At 37.9% G+C, this 20,781-nt stretch overlaps 1 protein-coding gene across 2 annotated transcripts in view; it reads right to left on the bottom strand.

Moving 5' to 3' along the window:
- Nucleotides 1-377: 377 nt before the first annotated feature.
- The window catches only part of G3BP1 (G3BP stress granule assembly factor 1), a 32,154-nt gene continuing 11,750 nt past the window's right edge, over nt 378-20,781 (bottom strand). For both annotated transcript variants that reach the window (XM_045999147.1, XM_045999148.1), the window contains exons 2-12: nt 19,673-19,785; nt 14,916-14,997; nt 14,263-14,436; nt 11,939-12,029; nt 10,062-10,155; nt 8,665-8,866; nt 7,120-7,221; nt 6,572-6,683; nt 6,241-6,369; nt 5,380-5,489; nt 378-1,862 (exon numbers count right to left, since the gene is read on the bottom strand). In XM_045999147.1, the coding sequence (XP_045855103.1) occupies nt 1,656-1,862; nt 5,380-5,489; nt 6,241-6,369; nt 6,572-6,683; nt 7,120-7,221; nt 8,665-8,866; nt 10,062-10,155; nt 11,939-12,029; nt 14,263-14,436; nt 14,916-14,997; nt 19,673-19,767 (1,398 nt within the window). In that variant the 5' untranslated portion in view covers nt 19,768-19,785 and the 3' untranslated portion in view covers nt 378-1,655. The remainder of the gene's footprint in view (nt 1,863-5,379; nt 5,490-6,240; nt 6,370-6,571; nt 6,684-7,119; nt 7,222-8,664; nt 8,867-10,061; nt 10,156-11,938; nt 12,030-14,262; nt 14,437-14,915; nt 14,998-19,672; nt 19,786-20,781) is intronic.

The following is a 20,781-nucleotide window of genomic DNA, read 5'->3' on the forward strand; positions in this document are numbered from 1 at the left end:
ACTCAGTTATAGAAGTTTCTTTATGAAGGAGATGTTGCCAATTTTCAAATATTTCAGGTACTCAGGACTGATAATATCAAACTTCATTTTAGTTTAAGACTACACCCTTCAGCAAACCTAGAGTTTCCCAGTAACAGCAAAACAAACATTCCTATTCCTACTCATACACTATCCTCAAACAGTCCTAATGATGAACACTGTTAAGAAACTGTTAAGAAAATAAATAAGTTAAATTTGACAACCTCGTTGTCCTTCAATTAGTATGACAAGTTATCACACAAAGGCTTGCTTCACGAATGTGTAGACAAAACCTTCACCCACCTCACACACAGCACTCAAAAAATTAACATACTATGTAAAACGAATATTAGTCTATATTGCCAGGTTAAATTTTCTTCCAGAAATATTTTAATAAAAATTGGCCATTTCCAAGAAACACCCACTGCATGCCCATCAATAAAAGAGAACCATTAACAAAATAGAAAATTTACCATATGGCTATGATTTAAAGAAAAAAACTGGGCACTCAAGCACAACGTCCAATATTAAAGTCATATTCCTTTTTATGGGCTATGATTAGGATTCTGAATAGATACCGAAATAAAACTTAATACAAATGGTGGACTATTTAGGCCAAAGGACCTCTATAGAAGCGTATCTGTCCTTTAAAGGCATTCCAGTTTCAAACTCAATTTTACAAATAAGGCATAACAAATGAACAGAACACATACCAGGTGAAAGAAGGATTCTTCAATCCCCAACATACTCTACACCTGATAAAACAAATCTAGACTTTTTTTTTTATTTTTCTTTAAACAACTGCCAAGGCTGGAATTGAAGATAAATAGAAGGCACAACAGTTTTGCTCTGGTTTTGTGTTATTTGGATTTCGGGGTTTCTTTTTTGTTTTTTGGGTTTTTTTTTTTTTAACAAATACAAATTAAACATGAGAAACACTTTACTTCAAAACAAATCTAAATCAGTTGCATTCTAGACATTTAAAACCTATCCCACAATTTAAATGGTAAAAACAGTAGGCTTATAATTGTTTTGTGATCACATATCAAAAGAAAAAAAACTCTACTAACACCTTTTATTCAGTTTTTAACCATACCAGCAAGAATCAAAACTGTCAATTTTTCTAATGGCAACTTCTACACACCAGAAGGTAGTTGTGACTCTCAAAGAAGAAACAATTTGGATTTTTCCTGCCTTCAAAATGTTTATCAAAACCTGTGTTTCTCACAGGCTTTTGAAACACATAGAAAATAAGAAATATTCCAATGAATGAAACATACCAAATGTCAGTAATAAGCAAGACACATTCCTTTGGGGAAACGGCTGTTAAAAAAAAATCCAGTCTGTATATGCAAAGTAAAGCAAGGAAATTCAGTCTTTTTCTCTTCTTTAAAAATCTGTTTTTCCTAAAATATCATTCCACAAAATTGGAAGTGAAGGACTAAAAGGTGAGGAAGAGGGAAGGGCGGGAGAGGGAGCACACATCATTAACACAAAAAGTAAAATTGTACAAACTTAAGCAGTTTATAATAGACTTGGGTCAAACTCCAGGATACCAAACGCTGGTGTAAGAAATTCACCATTCTGCAGGAGCTAGAAGATTTGTACTGCTGCGTGAAGATCAATGAAGAACAATTTCACTGCCTTGGAGCAATTCCCCTTCCCACTCCAAATCCTGGTTTCTGCACCATGCCTCCACGGGGAGGGCCTCTCATTCCACCACCCAGCCCACCTCGAGGGCCTCCAGGTCCCCGCAGGCGGTTATCTCGACGGTCCCCTTCCCGGGCAGCTCGGGTCTTCTTCTCCTCCACATTCAGACGGACCTCACCTCTGAACATGATGGGCTGTAGGAATCAAGGTAAGCAGACTTACACAGGGCTTACGGGCTACCAACTATCAAATATAAAAGAAACAAAGCTATTACAAGGAACCAGCAGCTTACAATTCAGCTACATTCTCAGCTGTTTTTATTTCCAACTCAGAACAGGTAATATGCAAGCTAGTTCAAAAGAAGACAATTTACAACATGGCAGCACAAATAAGTCTCATTGCACTTTTTAGAGCAAATCTTATTTTCCCACAGAATGACATAAACAGAGTAATATAAACAAGAACTGCTGCTTCCCCATGGATTTGAGGGCTTAGAATAATCTTCCATCATCACCTAATGTGAAGACTGTGCTGTACATGATTTATGGGAAGTACATATCCATCTAGAAACATCATTAATTTCATCTACACAGAACTGCTATTTGCATTAACAAAATTTTGGGAAATACTGAAGTTTAAATAAAGATAACAGAGCTTAGCTAAGGTAAAAAAGATACATTCACACTACATCTTGGGCCTTCCTTTTAGTCAAACAGATCTAAAGTAGAAAACAAACGGTTACTCGAGATTCTAATGAACTCAATTTATGCTCCTCACTGGCAAGCACTGGTTTTCTAAGTGACGTATTTCTTTAAAGTACCTAACACTGCTTACTCCGCAAAGAAGTGTTCTGTATAGTTTACACCTACTATCTCATTTAACACTCACAACCATCTGAGGGCTATCATTACATCTACTTGAAAGAAGAGAAAACTAAGGGCCAGCAAGGTTAAGGAACTAACCCACGGGTCACAACATAATGAGTGATGGAAGCTAAATGTAAATAAAGGCATCCTGACAGGCAAGTATACACTTTACACCACAACGCTACACTACAGCCTGTCAAGCACCATGGTCATCAGTCTTACAGAAGCTATTTCTGTACTCATACAAAATTATTGAAGAGAGTATGGTAGGAGTGCCAACACAGTGAGAAGAGGGAAAGGCAAGCTTCACCTGAAGCTCCCAAAGGAAAAAGGAGTGATATGAAAGTACACATGAAGAAACCAGCATAATGGGAGGGAGGAGGAAGCCCTTTTCTTTTTTTTTTTTTTAAGATTTTATTTATTTATTTGTCAGAGAAAGATCACAAGCAGGGGGAGTGGCAGGCAAAGAGAGGAGGCTCCCTGCTGAGCAAAGACCCTGGAATCATGACCTGAGATGAAGGCAGATGTTCAAATGAGCCACTCAGGCACCCCAAAAAGGCCTTTTTAGAACTCTAATAGTAACACATTTAAAATTTTGATCAGGGGTGCCTGGGTGGCTCAGTCAGTTAAGCATGTGTCTTCAGGTCAGGTCGTGATCCCAGATCAAGCTCCATGTCCAGCTCCCTGCTCAGCGGGGAGTCTGCTTCTCCCTATGGCTCTCCCCCTGCTCATGCCCTTTCTCACACACTCTCTCTCAAATAAAATCTTTTTAAAAAAATAAAATTCTGATTGAATGTGTATTTGTACTTGTACATTTATAAATATGTTAATACTACAATATTAAAAATATTTATATAACTTTTTAATATTCACACTATATAAACCTCTTCACATATTAATTTGAAGCTCTGTTCCAGGCAATATTCTATATACAATGAAAAAACAAAACCATATTAAAGTCTGAAAGATAAGGGGAGAGAGGTTGGGGGGGGGTATGTTTCAAAAGGTTGTAACTGAAGACATCTCTGAGGTGTTACCAAAAGGGCAGAAACAATCTGAATGAGAAAAATGTACCAAACATACAATTCCTTTCTGAGTAAATTTTATTTCATCAGATGAAATTTTAAATATTTTGTTTATTTGACAGAGATCACAAGTAGGCAGAGAGGCAGGCAGAGAGAGAGGGGGAAACAGGCTCTCCGCTGAGCAGAGCACCCGATGCGGGGCTCGATCCCAGGACCCTGAGATCATGACCTGAGCTGAAGGCAAAGCCTTTAACCCACTGAGCCACCCAGGCGCCCCTCATCAGATGAAATTTTATTTCATCATCAGTGCATAAAGATGCGCGGGCTTATCCGGGTGCTTTAAAGGAAACAGACCCCTTACCTTGGACAACTAAGAAGCCAGTTACCAGGTCTGACCTCTTTTGGCCCACTGAGAATAACAGATCCTCTAAGGATGAATTCAAGCCTGCACCAAAAAGACTGACCACTGGATCTTTTTTGCATGCTGAATAATGGCTTTATGCACAAAGCCTATGGGACATTTCCAAGTTCAGTATTCTGTGGCTATGCTAAGTCACCATTCTCTACTCAGGAGATGCTTCATAAAAACAGTGGTTGAATAGTTTGAAAGATAAAATACACAGTCACAGATTAAGGCTCACATAATGTCAGAACAACAACATTAAACTTTACAGTATAACCATCAACACTGTGAAGAACATCAGATTCTGTGGAACTTCTGGGAAATAATGATCTACATGGTTAATAAAATATGTAGTTTTAATCGGCAGAGACTGAAAGATTAGTTGTTGCCGAGGGCTAGGGAGAGAGGATACGGGAAAGGACTGCTTAATGAATAAAGAGTTTACTTCTGATGAAAATGTTTTCTAGCAAGACAGGTTGCACAACAACGTGTAAAATTAAAATCCCTAATTTTACACTTTAAAATGGTTGATTTTATGTTATGTGAATTTCACCTCTTTTTTTTTTTAAGGATTTATTTATTTATTTGACAGATCTCAAGTACGCAGAGAGGCAGGCAGAGAGTGGGAGGGAAACAGGGCTTGATCCCAGGACCCTGAGATCATGACCTGAGATGAAGACAGAGGCTTTAACACACTGAGCCACCCAGGTGTCCCACACCTCAATTTTTAAAAAGTGAGATTTTTAAACTCTCACACACCCATCTCAGTAAATAAGTATTTACACTTTTGTTCTTCTCTACTACTACTACGACTACTATTAAAAAGTGATTTTTTGCTAATGAAAGATCTGGGGGAAAGGAAGGGTTCCTTAAGAACTACACAGTAATAAGATTCCAATTCTACAAAACCCCTCTTATTATTAGAAAGTGACTGGTAAGAAGAGATCTGTTAATAAAAGTGATTCCAGGCAGGCTGACTCCAACCTAGACAAGTCAGAGAATAAAAGGAGAAGCTCCTCATAGTTAGGCCCAGATAACAGTCATATATCAAAATTGCCCAGAGGAAGCTGGCTCCTAAGTTATCCCAACTCAAAGTTAACACTGCATTTCATCCCCAAAATCAGAACCCCACTCAAGGAAAGAATTCTGCATAAATTTCAGTGCACTGGTAACTATTAGTTATTTCAATCTTTTCATTCAATGGCTCCAAAATTAAGTTATTGTAGACAGAAGTTTTCTTGAACTTTCAGGCAAGTCTTTTAAGAGTTATGGCCAATCATCATGGAATTTATTACCCAAACATGTGGGAACTAATTGTACTTTACTCCTAAGACACAGTTTGAAGGATGAATACACTCAAAAATCCAAGATACTCTTGTCAAAATAAAGAAAAAAATCAAGATGAAAAACTGCTTACCCTGTTGCTAAGGACCTTCTGAACAGGCTCAGAGTCATCAAACACAACAAAACCAAAATTGGGTAACTTCCCGCCACTGTTAATGCGTAGCTCCACAACATTCCCATAACCTGCAAGAGAAACACAGACTCTCAAATAACTGATTAGAACACAATTCCAAATTCCAAAATAAGAAGTGCCATTAAGTATAATACACACTGGACTTCAAAGACTTAATAAAGAAAAACAAAATCTCTCATTTTCACATGTTGAAATGTTTTAGATACATTGGGTTAAATAAAATATTTAAATTCTCCAGTTCTTTCTACTTTTTAAAATATGACCACTAGGGTGCCTGGGTGGCTCAGTTGGTTAAGCGACTGCCTTCAGCTCAGGTCATGACCCCGGAGTCTTCAGGACTGAGTCCCCCATAGGGCTCCCAGCTCCATGGGGAGTCTGCTTCTCCCTCTGACCTTCTCCCCTCTCATGCTCTGACTCTCTCAAATAAATTTTAAAAAATTAAAAATAATAAAGTAAAATATGACCACTAAAAAAATAAAATAAAATGTGGCCACTAGAAAATTTAATATTATGTATGTGTCTTATGAACTTCTACTGGACATTGCATTAGATGAATCAAGTGTTTAAAACTCAGCCTACTTAGGGCATCTGGGTGGCTCTATCAGTTAAGCGTCTGCCTTCGGCTGGAGTCATGATCCCCAGGGTCCTGGGATGGAGTCCCAGGTTGGGCTCTCTGCTCTGCAAGGAGTCTGCTTCTCCCTCTGCCCCTCCCCGACTTGTTCTCAGTCTCTTGTTCTCTATTAATAAAATCTTTAAAAAAAGAAAAATGCATAAATCATAAATAAATAAAACTCAACCTACTTTGAAAAAAATCCTTAAGCTCCGATTTGTCCACTTCGTGTGGCAGATTGCCAATGAAAAGTTGGTGACTATCAGGGTGTCTCACAATTCTTCGGGGCTCAACATCACCTTGCTCACCAGCTTCACGGACTTAACAAAAAGAGCAATGAAAGACAGAGAAAGACATTTTTCAGTGACTATTTCATTCAATAATTTTTTGCTCCACCCCTAAACCCAGGTAATTCCATTAACTCCAGAATTTTTTAAAGTAAAAAATATCAACCACCCCTAAGAAACAAGCTCTCACCTTGTATTCCCCCCACCTAGAGAAGTCACCCTTCTGAGCACTTACTTGGTCTAGGTCCCCTCTGGGGAGGAATATTTATTCGTTGTTCTCGCACTCTCTGATCCCTCTGAGGCCTCTGCGGTGGAATCTGAGATTCAGGCTTAGACTCCGGACGAGGCTGAAAAATGCAAAAGTCAACTTCTGTGTAAAAACAAAGCAAGCTGACCTTTTTCCTTATAAAGTTTCTTAGCTGACAATAAGGTTTAAAAGAGAAAATGAAGGGGCGCCTGGCTAGCTGTCAGCTGAGCATCCGACTCTGGGTTTTAATTCAGGTCATGATCTTAGGGTCCCAGGATGGAGCCCGATGTGGTGCTCTGCACTCAGTGCAGAGGGGGCTTGCCCCTGGCCCTCCCCTCGCGCACAAATGCATACTCATGCTTTCTCTCTCAAATAAATAAATCTAAAGGAAAAAATGAAAACTCTCTCACAAGATTACTAAAAAACCCCCTCTTCTCTACTCTGTGTACCAGTTCCAACATTCTCTAAACCTACAATGAAACCCAATGACATGAAATACAGGCAAATGTGCCTAATATACAAGCTCAGAAACTCACCTGTGAAGCTGGTACTTTAACAACATGAGGTGGTATCCCAGTAACTGGAACAGCTCCACTGGGTGGAAGGTTCTTACTGGTCACAGATGCCCAAGAAAATGTCTAATGGAACAAAAACATTAGCTGGTTACCCATATCAAAAGAATATAAAAGCTATTAGTTCTTCATTTCTTATATATAGGAACCACTTTTTCACAGGTAGAATAGAGTAAGCATCTCAAGATTCCTTTTCTCCTCCTACTTACAAAATGTAGTACTAAAATTCCCCAGGACTAGTCATCAAGTACAGCAAAAAATGAAAGGTTTAGCATCTTAAGAAGCTCCTTTTGGGGCACCTGGGTGGCTCAGTCGGTTAAGCGTCTGCCTTCAGCCTGGGTCATGATCCCAGGGTCCTGGGATTGAACCCTACATCCGGCTCCCTGCTCAGTGGGAAGCCTACTTCTCCCTCTCCCACTCCTCCTGCATGTGTTCCCTCTCTCGCTTGTGTCTGTGTCAAATAAATAAAATCTTAAAAAAAAAAAAAAAAGAAAAAAAAACTCTTTTCACTCAATTTCAGGTTTGTGAATCCAAGAAAATTCTCCCCTCCAAAACCAGCTCTTCCTCCCATGATTCCCCCAACTGATGGTACAAGCATCAATTCAATGACATCAACTTTAGAATTACCTTAACACCTTTTCAATCCATATCAAATTCACCAAATCTTGCTGTTTATCTTGTATCTTCACTGCCACAACCTTAGCCCCAGGTTATGAGTATTTCTCTCCAGGACTACAACAGCACATTCCCATTCCAGCCTACTTTTCTACCTGCAAGCTGAAGTCATTTCACTCTTCTCTTTCCTACTCCCCTAATCACTGCCAGAAACAGACCAAGAATACTATGTTTTACCAATAGTTCCCATACCTAGAATAACGCCTAGCACAGAAGCACTTGGATTAACTGATAAATGGCATAAGAACCCTGATCCCATATATAAAGCATTAAAACATATTCCTTCATAGAGCCTCAAATGTAAAGGTTCTATGATTTCAGTTATCATCATCCTGAGGAGACTCAGGACTAACTGAAAAGTTTTAAATTTTTGAATCAAGTATTCTAATTCTTAGAAGAATAGCTACATTTCACAATTTGTTTCTACTTCTACTGTAATGTTATCCTCAATTAGATTTCAGAAAAAAAAGCAGGAATAAGTCTATTGTGCCATGGTATTTTTCAAAAAGATACACTATCACTTACAGGTTTTAAGAAACAAGTCACGATTTGAAACAAAATATTTAAAAATAAGAGGTTACGGATATGGTGATAAAATAGCATCTGAAATTTCTGCTCTAATATAAAATATTCAAGTTGCCTTGGGAGCGGAGGACAGTTACTTATATAAAATGATATGCAACTTACTTCTTATCCGAGGTATGGCTCAACATGTAATAAATTTCCCTGAACCATAACATGTGCCTACAAAAGCCAATGTAACAATAATAAAGGAAAAGAAAGATCTTTAAAAATAAACCAGAAACAGAGTAAGAATAAAGACACATTGCATACCCTCAAGTCTTCCTGTACTGTCTGAGTTATATCTGTAGGTGCTGGGGAAGAACTCTTCTGCGCATCCTCAGGAGCAGTTTCTTCCAATACTGGCTCAGACTTTTCCTCTTGGATTTCAGACACAGGTTCCTGTTCTTGTTCTGGTTCAGGATCTGGCTCTGGTTCAGCAACAGGTTCCTCTAAATGTTCTTCTAAGTCATTGCTTTCATAGGAAAATTTGAGAAATATCATTCTGCCTCTACTGATTCAGCAAGAAATTCCCAAGTATTTATTAACTATAGAGACCTGAACCAAAAAATAGCTCCCTCTCTGCAAAAAAAAAAAAATCTAGGAATCCCGTATCTGAATATTAAAATAAGACAACTTTTTAGTAGAGCATTCAATGACCAAATCTCAACTGCAATCAGATTTGCTAAATTCTGATAAGCAAATATATCAAAATAAATTGAAATGAACCAAATTATTGTTTCTGTTACAACACAAAAACTCTCACAATTTACCTACCACACATAACAAAAGATTAATAGGCTTCAGGAAAGGGGAAGAGTTTTCCATTGGGTATAGTTGTAGTTTTGCAAAATGAAAAGTTCTAGACATCTGTTGCACAATTATGTGCATTAAACATTACTACACAGTGCACTTAAAAATAGTTAAGAAGGTAAATTTTATATTGTGCAATTTTTACCATCAAAAAAGCCTCTCATTATAAAGAAATTAGTTACAATTCAGAATACTAGCTCTTAAATCACAAGGAATGTTAATGTTGCAGTGTTCCCCCCTGAAATTCTAATTTGGCATGTTAGTGGTGGGACAATAGATTATTTTCAACCAGCAACCCAGGTGAGTAATGTGGTTATAATTCATCACCACACCTTGAAAAATACATAAAAATATCCTTTAATCACGAAATACTAACACCAACAGTTTCACATCACATGGCATCTAGTAGATACTCATTTCTATTCCTATCAAACAAATTTCTGTTCTGGAAGCAGAGGAAAAAACACAGCTTAAGACAGACACACATTTAGTGTCTGAGTTAATTAATGAAACTAACTGCTATTTAATTCAGACATTAATTCATGTCTGAATTTTTATCAATTTATGCCTGATCTTTAAGTCCTTAAACAAATTTATGCCCCCCAAAGCACTTAATGCAATGCCTTCATGTATTAAATACTTGGTAAGAAATCCCAAAACCTATTTTTCCACTTACTACCAAGCAAGTTACAGCTTTTTTGTCAGCTGAGGTAATCAAAAACAAAATCTTTTTTCTAAGAAATTACTGTTCTATTCAGACATAATTCTGAGAGAATATGACTCCCCTCTAACAAAGGGGAAGACAAGACAACCAAATTCTCATGCAGCTCCTGACAGATGAACAAAGTTTTTCTTACCTGACAGTCTGATCATAGAAAGTTCCAGAATCATCGGGTACCACCTCAGGTGTCTGCTGTCTCTCTTCAGGTTCCTCTACCTCTTCCTCAGATTCTATGTAAGAAAACAAATTCTTATTTAATTCTCAAATACAGATGACCCTTGCACAAGAGGGTTTGAGCTGTGCAGGTCCACTTATACGCAGATTTTTCTTGACAAGTATATACACTACAGTACTATAAATGTATTTTCTCTCTCTTAGAAAGGTTTTTTTTAAATTTTATTTATTTTACAGAGAGAGACAGAGACAGCTAGAGAGTGTACACAAGCAGGGGAAGTAGAAAAGAGAGAAGCAGACTCCCTGCTGACAGGAGCCTGACTCAGGTCTCGATCCAGGAATCTGGTATCATGACCTGAGCCAAAGGCAGACGCTTAATGACTGAGGCACCCAGGCGCTCCCCCTTATAAAGGTTTTAACAGTATTTCCTTTTCTTTACCTTAAGAATACAGCATATAAGGCGAACCATAAGAGACTATGGACTCTGAAAAACAACCTGAGGGTTTTGAAGGGTCAGGGGTGGGAGGTTGGGGGAACAGGTGGTGGGTAATAGGGAGGGCACGTTTTGCATGGAGCACTGGGTGTTGTGCAAAAACAATGAATACTGTTACGCTGAAAAAATAAATAAATGGGGGAAAAAAAAGAATACAGCATATAATACATATACAAAATGTGTTTATTGACTATGTTATCAGTAAAGTTTCCAGTCAACAGTGGGCTATTAGCAGCTCAGTTTTTGTAGAGTGAAAAGTTACAATGGGATTTTCAATGGGGGGGGGGGGTGTGTGTGTGGAGTGCTCCTAACCCCCATGTTGTTCAAAGGTCAGCTTTATATTAACTTTCACATCATTATCAAAAAAGTAATGAGGTGAGTGGAAGGATGGGTTAAATACATGTTGGGGATTAAGAGGGTATATGTAATGAGCAACAGGATTATATGGAAGTACGGAATCACTTATCTTACATACGAAACTAAAATAAAAAGAAGTAATGAAATAAATAAAATAAAGCAAACGCAGCAATTTGGTGGTATCATGGCAAAGGCTATAAGGACAGAATTAAGGCTATTACAGTGTTTGGGTTACGAACATGGGAGTCTGAGGTCATACTGTCCATAATCCAATGCAGACTCTACCACCTAACTAGCTATACAGTATCAAGCAAATTACTTCTCTGCATCTCAGTGCCCTAATCCATTAAATGGGAACAGTACTTAAAGTACTTACTTATAAGCCTATTGTATTACACAATAAATATAAACCACTTAGACTCATTTCAGCCATACTGAAAACACTAATATACGGACTATTATTAGTGGTTAGAGACAATTCGTCATCGGTTTCTCATGTATCTGCACATCTTACAACTAGGGCAATGCTACCCTTTGTTTCAAACTATCTTTTAAGAACATTTATACAGCAAACAGCCTCAGAAAAATAGTGTCTCCCTCCAGAGTACAGGGCAGGTATGTTTACTGCCCATTATAAAGATTTTGATTCCTTAAACTTAAGGTTCCACTCCTATAATGAACCCCACTCCAATGCAGGTATCATCTGGTCTTATGGTGTCCTGTGGAAATTGTGGCAAAAATGCCTAACACTGTTGCAGTGAGTAATTACCTATTACTAAGGAGTTTTAGGTCTTCCATGAAAAAAGCTAACCTATTAGTTCCACGTAGATTTAAAAACTCAGACCCTTCCTCCATCTTGACAATTAGAAGTTATTAATGAAGAATACAGACTGTAATAAAAACATTCAAGAAACCCATACACTCTTCAAGTCAACCGCATGCCATCAAAAAAAAAAAAAAAAAAATTTTTTTTTAGACAAGTAACTTACCCTCCTGAGGCTCAGTGACAAAGCCACCAAAGACCTCATCTTGGTATCTGAAGATATCATTGTGAACGTAGAATTTATTTGCAACAGAGCCCTGCAATGCCAACAAAAACTTTTCATTTATTCAGCAGACTTTCAAAAAGCCAAACCACCTTACACTAGTGAGTCTCAGCTAAGGAAAATATGCACCAACAGAAGACATTTGACAGTGTTTGGAGAGATGTCAGTTTTCACATGGGGAGTGCAACTGAAGCTTGAAAAGAGGGCAGGGGTGCTGCTAAACATCCCACAATGCACAGAACAGCCAGCCACAAGGAAATTATTCACCCAAAATGTTAATAACACCATGAAAAACCCTGCTCTACATTATAGCCATTAAAAACCACAGTCAAATATATTGCTTCCTTAAAATACCACCAGACGAATATCCAAACATTGGTAAAACTCTAAGTATATAAGATGCCACACACCTCAAATCATTTTTTGAAAAATAAATACATACTACCAACCGCAGCAGATATTTAAAATTCCCTTAATCTGTATCCAACAATACTGATATAAGCACTCAATGATGGTACAGCTGAAAGGTTTGCCCAAACTACGTAGAAGACACATCAGAATATAAATCCAACTATGTCATTAACTAGTTATTCTGACATGAGACACTGTCTCATTTGTTCAAAAAAAAAAATACCATCTTACAGCTTTGAGTATTAGTATTTGCTTTGAGACAGTTCATGTAACAATGCATCATACTAAGATAATGTTAGATTCTTCCTCTTTAACAGGAGAAGGAACTTTAACTGGAAATAATTGGTAATCATATCCCACATGATTCTTTGTATAGTTAGAAGTCCATCAAGTTTCATTCTACAGATAATCTAAGCCATCCTCTAAAACTCATGACTAAAATGAAACCTGTAATTTTTCAAAAAGATAATCAAGTATATTCTATAAAAAGACTGGGGCTTTAGATTCATTCCAGACAGAAAATTATCTTAAGGATAATGCTAGAGAAAACACCTAATCGCTATTGAGCCACTTCCACATGCTTATGCAGATAGGTGCCCTGACTCCATTCCGTCTGCACCAGTCAGAAAGACAGTACAAATGTAATTATTCAACATAAACGTGTGGCCCTTTCGTGACAAGCATGGTTAACTAAAAAGAACCAGGACTCCCTGAAGAAATAGCAGATGCCAAACAGGAGCTGGGGCTGGAGCAGGGAGAGTCCAAGATGAGACTGAAACATCTTGTTTCACAAAAGTTATGAAGTGGTCCCCCTCTGCCAAAACAAATAACAGAAGCCAGCTTGAAGGAGCTCAGACTTAATAGATCTGGGGTATTTTAGACATTTACTAGTGGTTTAAAGACATTAATTAGTGGTTTAAATCCATGAAATAAAGAAAGACTCCACAAATAACAGCAGCTAGAAGGCAGAGTACTGTAAAATGCCAACTAATTAATACCAAATGATAGAAATAGATAATCACCATTTATTACCATCAGAGTAGCAGCTGTCTCCAGCAAGAATGATGCTAAAACTAGCACACAAAGTCCGATGAAGAACAAGATAGTCTCAAAGACAGCAACCACAATTTAATAGTAAGAAAAATAAAAATGCTACCTTCACAGTGGTAAAACATGGTGACCATCACCTTAGCTTAGTCATTAATTGTTAACATCACTAATAGATAGGACTAAATGACATCCAGTGCCTCCTTAATGTGAGGCACTAAAAGACTAATGTGTGTATAACCTAAATCTAATCATAAAGAAATAGACAATTCAAACTGAGGTTGTCTACAAAGTACTTTGTTCTCTTTAAAATTGTCAATGCCATAAAAAACAAAAAATTAAGGAATTACTGCACGTTAAAGGAGACTAAAGAGACATGACAGCCATATTATGTGCAATTTCGGATTGAATCTTGGACCAGGAAAAAAAAAATACACTGGCTATTACTGGAACAAACACCAAAATTTAAATATGGGCTATAGAATCCTAATTGTATTAACATCAGTACTTCCTAAACTGGTAACTCTACTCTGGTTATGAAAGAGTATACCTTACACTTAGGAAATGCTCACTGAATTATCTAAGAATGACTAGGCTTGATGTCTCCAACCTATTTTCAAATGATTTTGAATTAAAATGACAGGTAAACAGAAAAAGAATTACAAACATACAGGCAAGTGCTGGCAGAGGTTCTAGGTAAGGAGTATGAATTATTGTACTATTATTATAACTTTTCTCTAAGTTTGAAATTCAAAATGAATAGTTTCTAAAAAGATATGCACAAACTTTCATTGTTTCTTTTTTCATACCTCAGGAGCAAGGACAAATGTCTGCATGAACCTCCTCAGAGCCTGGTTGTTATTAGAGAGCAACCCCATCACCTGGACCACTACACCATCATTCAGAGTGGCATGAGCATCAACATGGCGAATCTTAGTGTGGCAATTGGTAAAGTTTTGTGACATCACTTTCCTATGGATCTCCTAAGGAACCAAACCAAGAGTTAGTGACTTAATGTAACATTTACACAACTTCCAACAACAAAAAACTTCCTGATACAACACAAGTAGAGTTAATTTGCATACTTAAATTCAAACTACACAGCCCATACTCTAAATTTGCCTTAGAACAGTTCATTCCCAGTGACCACCCTGAACTTTTAAAAACTGTCCTGAATTGACATACCTAAAAAAATGTTTAAATGAATGATCCTCATGCTAAAACAAAATACCTCCTAAACAAAAATTCTTCAGACTACAGGATTCAAAATGAACAAATATGACACTCTAAGCTTTCCAATGGCTATATTTACCAAATTATTACGAATACCAAAATTTCTAGAAAAGAAATTTGGATATTTGATCTTTAAGTATCAGTAAATCTACCAAATATATATCTGCCTCAATTGTATGGGTTATTTTCTAGTTGCGTTAACAAGCTGCAGAAAGCCTGGGATGCTTACTTTCTGTCCATAGACAGCATCTGCTGGCTTTCCATTTGAATCCAATCCCCCATGGACATAAGAAGAGTTCTTTCCATAAAACCTGAAAAACAGACAGTTTTCTTGTCAGTTTCAAGTAGCCCAGGAATAGATACTTATTTTTTGTTGGTACCCACTTGCCTCAATGGCAGACTCCTGAAAGCAAGATGTGTTTTCTTTTTCATCTCTGTATAGAATCATAGATCTACCCCCTTCCTTCATGTCACTCAATATTTGCTGAACAGAAATAGATTTGGTCAATGAGGCAGAACACTTATTTTACAAGACGTAAGCTCCAGATTTCAGAGTAGGATGAGTATATTGGGAAAGATCTTTTAGTTCATGTCAGGAAGGCTACTTAGAATGAAACAGAAGTCTGTGTTTCCACTCTAGAAGCCAACAGGCAGTTTGGATACAGGTAAGGCCATCTATACCCTCTCAGAGGCTTGGAGAGTCCAATCCTTCTATAGATCTGAGAATGCACGTGAGGGGTTTCCGTGAAAAACCCAGTTACTGGGCAGCTGCATGGCTCAGTCATTTAAGTGCAACTCTTGATCTCGGCTGAGACCCTGATCTCAAGGTTCTGAGAGTTCAAGCCCCACGTTGGGCTCCATGATGGGCACAGGGCCTACTTACCATGAAATAAAATAAAAACCCAGTAACTCATCTTGAGGTTTAAGAGTAATTTAACAATTTCTACTGATGCACTAAGAGCTTCAAACTTTAAGTTCCCACAGCTTTAATTCATCTATATCCTCAACTGTTTTGTTTTCATTTTAATACTGGATCAGGAAAACCTGACACAGACACAACCAAAAGTGCGACAATGCAGCGATAACTGCTATTAGAATTTCTTGATAACTACGACTTTTCACAAATGAACCCATACATGTCATTCGACATCCTGATTCTGCCTGCCCTCCCAAAAAGAGGACAGATTTGGGCCCACAGTTACCCCAAGTACACCCGGCAAATTTTAAAGTTATAAAAGGCTGTGTGTGAGTCAGCCAGTGAATCAGTTCACTGATGGCTAATCCACTTTTTCCTATCAGAGAGAGAGGGCACACACAAGCAGGGGGAGACTGCCAGAGGGAGAGGCAGACCCCCTTCCTGAGCACGAGCCCAATGCGAGACCTGATTCCAGAACACTGGGATGATGACCTGAGCCGAAGGCAGCAGCCTAACCCACTGTGCCCTCCAGGCGTCCCTGGCTAATCCACTTTTCATTACAGGCATTATCTCACAGACATTTCAAGTTTGGTTCTGGACCACAAAGAAGAGAATATTGCAATAAATAGAGTTAAAAAACTTTTTTGGTTTTCCAGGGCATACAAAAGTTATGTCTACACTATCGTCTATCAAGTGTGCAATAATAATTCTATAAAAACAGTGCACATACATAAAAAAAAACACTATATTGCTAAAAATGCTAACCATCACCTGCACTTTCAGTGAGTCCCAATCTTTTTGCTAGTGGAGGATCTTACCTCAATGTGGATGGCTGCTGACTGATCAGGGTGGAACATGCAGAAGGCAGAAGTGTGGCCATGCCAATTTCTTAAAGACAACAATGAAGTTGTCCCCATCAACTGACTCCTTTCACTAACAATTTCTCTACAGCATGTGATGCTGTTTGATAGCATTTTACCCACAGAACTTCTTTCAAAACTGGGAGTTAATCCTTTCAGTTAATCCTGACATTGCCTTAACAACTCAGTCTAAGTAATAACCTATCATGTCATTTCAACAATCTTCACAGCGTCTTCACCATTAGATCCCATTCAAGAAATCACTTTTCTTTGCTCATCCATAAGCAATTCCTCATCTGTTGAAGTCTTAAAGTTATTGCAGCAATTCAGTCCCATCTTCAGGCTCCACTTCTCGTTCTCGTTCTCTTGCTATTTCCACGTCATCTGCAGTTATTTCCGCCACTAAAGTTTTGAACCCGTGAAAATCATCTATGAGGGCTGGAATCAACTTCTTCACTCCTGTTCATCTTGATATTTTGATATCCTCCCACGAATCACTTCCAGTAATATAAGGCTGTTTCATCTACCCTGAAAACCTGTTGTGTGGTGTAGCCGACTTCATTAATTCCCTTAGCTAGATCTTCTGAAGAATTTGCTGCGGCTTCCGCATCAGCACTTGCTGCTTCGCCTTGTACTTTCATTTTATGGAAACAGCTTCTTCCCTTAAACCTCATGAACCAATGTCTGCTGGCTTCAAACTCTATTGCTGCAGCTGTGTCACCTGTCAGCCTTCACAGAACTGCCGAGTAAGGGCCTTGCTCTGGATTAGGCTTTGGCTTAACGGAATGTTGTGGCTTGTTCAATCTTCAAACTACTCAAACTTTCTCCACATCCACAATAAGGCTGTTCTGCTTTCTTATTACTTGTGTGTTCATTCCAGTAGCACTTTTAATTTCAAAAACTTCTGCTTTGCACTCAGAACTTTGCTAACTGACCCAAGAGGTCTAGCTTTTGGCCTATCCTAGCTTTCAACATTCCCTCCTCATTAAGCTTACTTCTAGCATTTAAGGAAGGAACATAGGAATCTTCCTTTCACTTAACAGTAAAAAGCAATTATAATTAGGTTAAATAACTGGCCTAATTTCAATATCACTGTCTCTCAGGGACTAGGGAGAGAGATGGGGTACAGCCATCGGTGGAGAAGTCAGAAGACACAAAACATTTATTGAACATCAAGTTCATAGTCTTATATGGATGGGCATGAACCCCAATATAACTCTAATAATAACAAAGATCACTGATCATAGATTACCATTAACAAATATAGTAATGAAAACATTTGAAAAATATTTGCAAAATATCTGCAAAGCACCATAAAGCAAAACACAATAAAATGAGATATGCCTGGGTACCTAAGCTGTACTTCAGAGCTAAAATGTGAACAAAGAGGTGCTGGCGTCAGTATGTATCAATATTGACAAGAAACATATTGATTCATTTAATTATCTTTCAAATCCTGCTCCTTTTCAAATTTCCAAACTTATCTAACCTGAGGGCACAGAATCAAATTCTGACATAAAACATAAAAAGAAAAAAGGAAAAAGCTTTAAAACCTGTTCAATCAGTTAACAGTCATGTCAACACCAGCAAATTTTTAAACCCTTACCATCTTTATCTGCAAAATAAAGTTATCCTAACAATGCTTTACTAAAGGTTTTTGTAAAGACCTATAAGAAACACATAAAACTGGAAAACTGTAAAGCCTTAAAAGAATATGAGGTATTTTCCATTTTCAGGGGCGCCTGGGTGGCTCAGTGGGTTAAGCTGCTGCCTTCGGCTCAGGTCATGAACTTGGGGTCCTGGGATCGAGTCCCGCATCAAGTCCCGCATCGGGCTCCCTGCTCAGCAGGGAGCCTGCTTCCCTCTCTCTCTCTCTCTGCCTGCCTCTCTATCTACTTGTGATCTCTCTTTGTCAAATAAATAAAATCTTTAAAAAAAAAAAAAAAAAAAAAAAAGAATATGAGGTATTTTCCATTTTCAGAGCAAGGACTCAAAACAAATTTATACCCAATAAGCATGTAGTATCTAATACACAAGCTCGTCAAAGTATGGAGGAAAATAGTCTGGTCCAGCAAATACACATTTTAGAAACTAAGAAATATTCTAGGAGTGCCTCAGTGGCATAGTCAGTCAATGTCCAGCTCCTGGTTTCAGCTCAGGTCTTGATCTCAGGGTCATGAAATTGAACCCCACATCCAGCTCCACACTCAGTAAGGAGTCTGCTTAGGACTCTCTCTCCCTCTCCCTCTGCCCCTGCAAGTACATGCATGCTATTGTTCTAATAAATCTTAAAAAAAAAGAGAGAGAGAGAGAAGAAACAAACAAGAAATCATTCTAACAAGTCCACATAAGTAGACATATTTATAGTTCTGTATAATGCAAGACTGTTTGTAAGAGGGTATAATGGAAGCAACCAAGAAAAATTCATCACTGGGGATTAAAGTGTGCTACATGTCTATAAGATGAGATGCTAAAATTAATGTTAATACATGTAGTACCCGTAAGGAGGACCCCAGATTATCAAGTAGAAAAGTTGAACTGCATATAGAGAAAAAAATTGCAAACATGGTTTTTACTAAAGTTTTCCATGTTTATTTCATATACTTGATTTACAAGCCTATACCATTTCCACTGAAGTTTCCCCAATTTTTACAAGCACATCAACACAAAAATATTATTACAGGAACAGTCTTCAACACATTCACTAAATATTCAAGATTCATCAAAAACATCACAAAAAACCAGAAACAAAAGCATAAATACACCTCTACATTCTCAGACACTGTTTTTCTGATAATGGGCAAGTTTAGGTAACTTAGTCTAATTTCTTTCTACTTGTATATTCTATTTAAAATTATGATTTTAGGGATACCTGGGCAGCTCACTCAATTAAGCATCTGACCCTCGATTTCAGCTCAGGTCATGGTCTCAGGGTCATGGGACAGTCCTACAATGGGCTGCACGCTCAGCAGTGAATATGCTTGGGATTCTCTCCTTCACCTTTTGCCCCTCCCCCTGCTAGCACCTGCGCAGGTTCACGCTCTCAAATAAATAAATCTTTAAAAATCTTTTTTAAAAATAATTTTAACACAAATTATTTACTGGTTCTTATATACCAAGCACTATTATGCAACAGCCCTACAAGGTGCATGACACATTAAGAGATTCAAGTAGTATTAAGTACCCACAGGGTAAAAAATAATGTTTTACCTGTGTAGCATGTCTGGGGCCTGGTTCAGCAGCGTGTAATACTGTCTCACAAATTCCCGCCCGACCAGCAGGGGACTAGGCTTCTCCATAACCATTGCTTTGGTCAATTCAACCTGGGGGAACAAAAAATGTTAAGTATGTTCAATGTGAAATTATCAAGTACAAGGAGGAAAAGTGGCAGGGGAGGAAATATAATCATTTAAATAAAACCAACTCAAAGTACAACAAAGCACAACAACAGCTCTTGGTTTTAAAAACAAAAACCATAAGAACAAATAAGACCCACAGACAGGATTTTTAGTCAAATTTATTGCAATGAGATGAATAGTGAGGGGAAGGGGACGATTCACGATAAAGAATTCATTATTCCCAACAGTCAATTTCTTCAAAATGAATATAAGAAAATCAAAGGTACATATTTCCAGCATGCACCCTATCGTTACCTTCTCCGTATTTTTAAACCCAATTAAGAGTGTTCTGGTTCTAAGATTCTAAACACATTCTTTTTTTTTTTTTTTTTAAGGTTCTATTTATTTTTTTGTCAGAGAGAGAGAAAGCGCAAGTGAGCACAAGTAGGGAGAGCAGCAGGCAGAGGGAGAAGCAGGCTCCTCGCAGGGCTCCGTGAGACTCGATCCCAGGATCCTGGGATCATGACCTGAGTGGAAGGCAGCTGCTTAACCGACTGAGCCACCCAGGCGTCCCATCCAAACACATTCTTATTTGTGGCGATATTAGATTCAAGAGTGATAAATTTTGACATACAGGCACATATGATCACGTTTTTAGTCTAACTAAATCAGAGAAGTTTTTAGTATCTTTAATCAAGAACCACAAAATCTAAAAATTCTGAGCTTACTTCATGATGACACCGAAAATAATCTGAAAATGGGTGAGTTAAACAAAATGTTCAACAAAATAATCTCAACACCTCAAAATCACGATGATTTAAAGTTAGTATCCTTATTATCTATGAGTATTAAGAGAGGCAGCTGGCACACACACAGTGAGTCCTCAATTACTGTCAGTTATTATCAAAACAAAACTTTCTGGAAAAAATATCTGGCATGAGATATAATCCAACTTTTCATTTGAGGAGATAAAATCATCCT

The sequence above is a fragment of the Meles meles genome, chromosome 3 (genome assembly GCF_922984935.1).
Source record: "Meles meles chromosome 3, mMelMel3.1 paternal haplotype, whole genome shotgun sequence".
NCBI lineage: Eukaryota > Metazoa > Chordata > Mammalia > Carnivora > Mustelidae > Meles > Meles meles.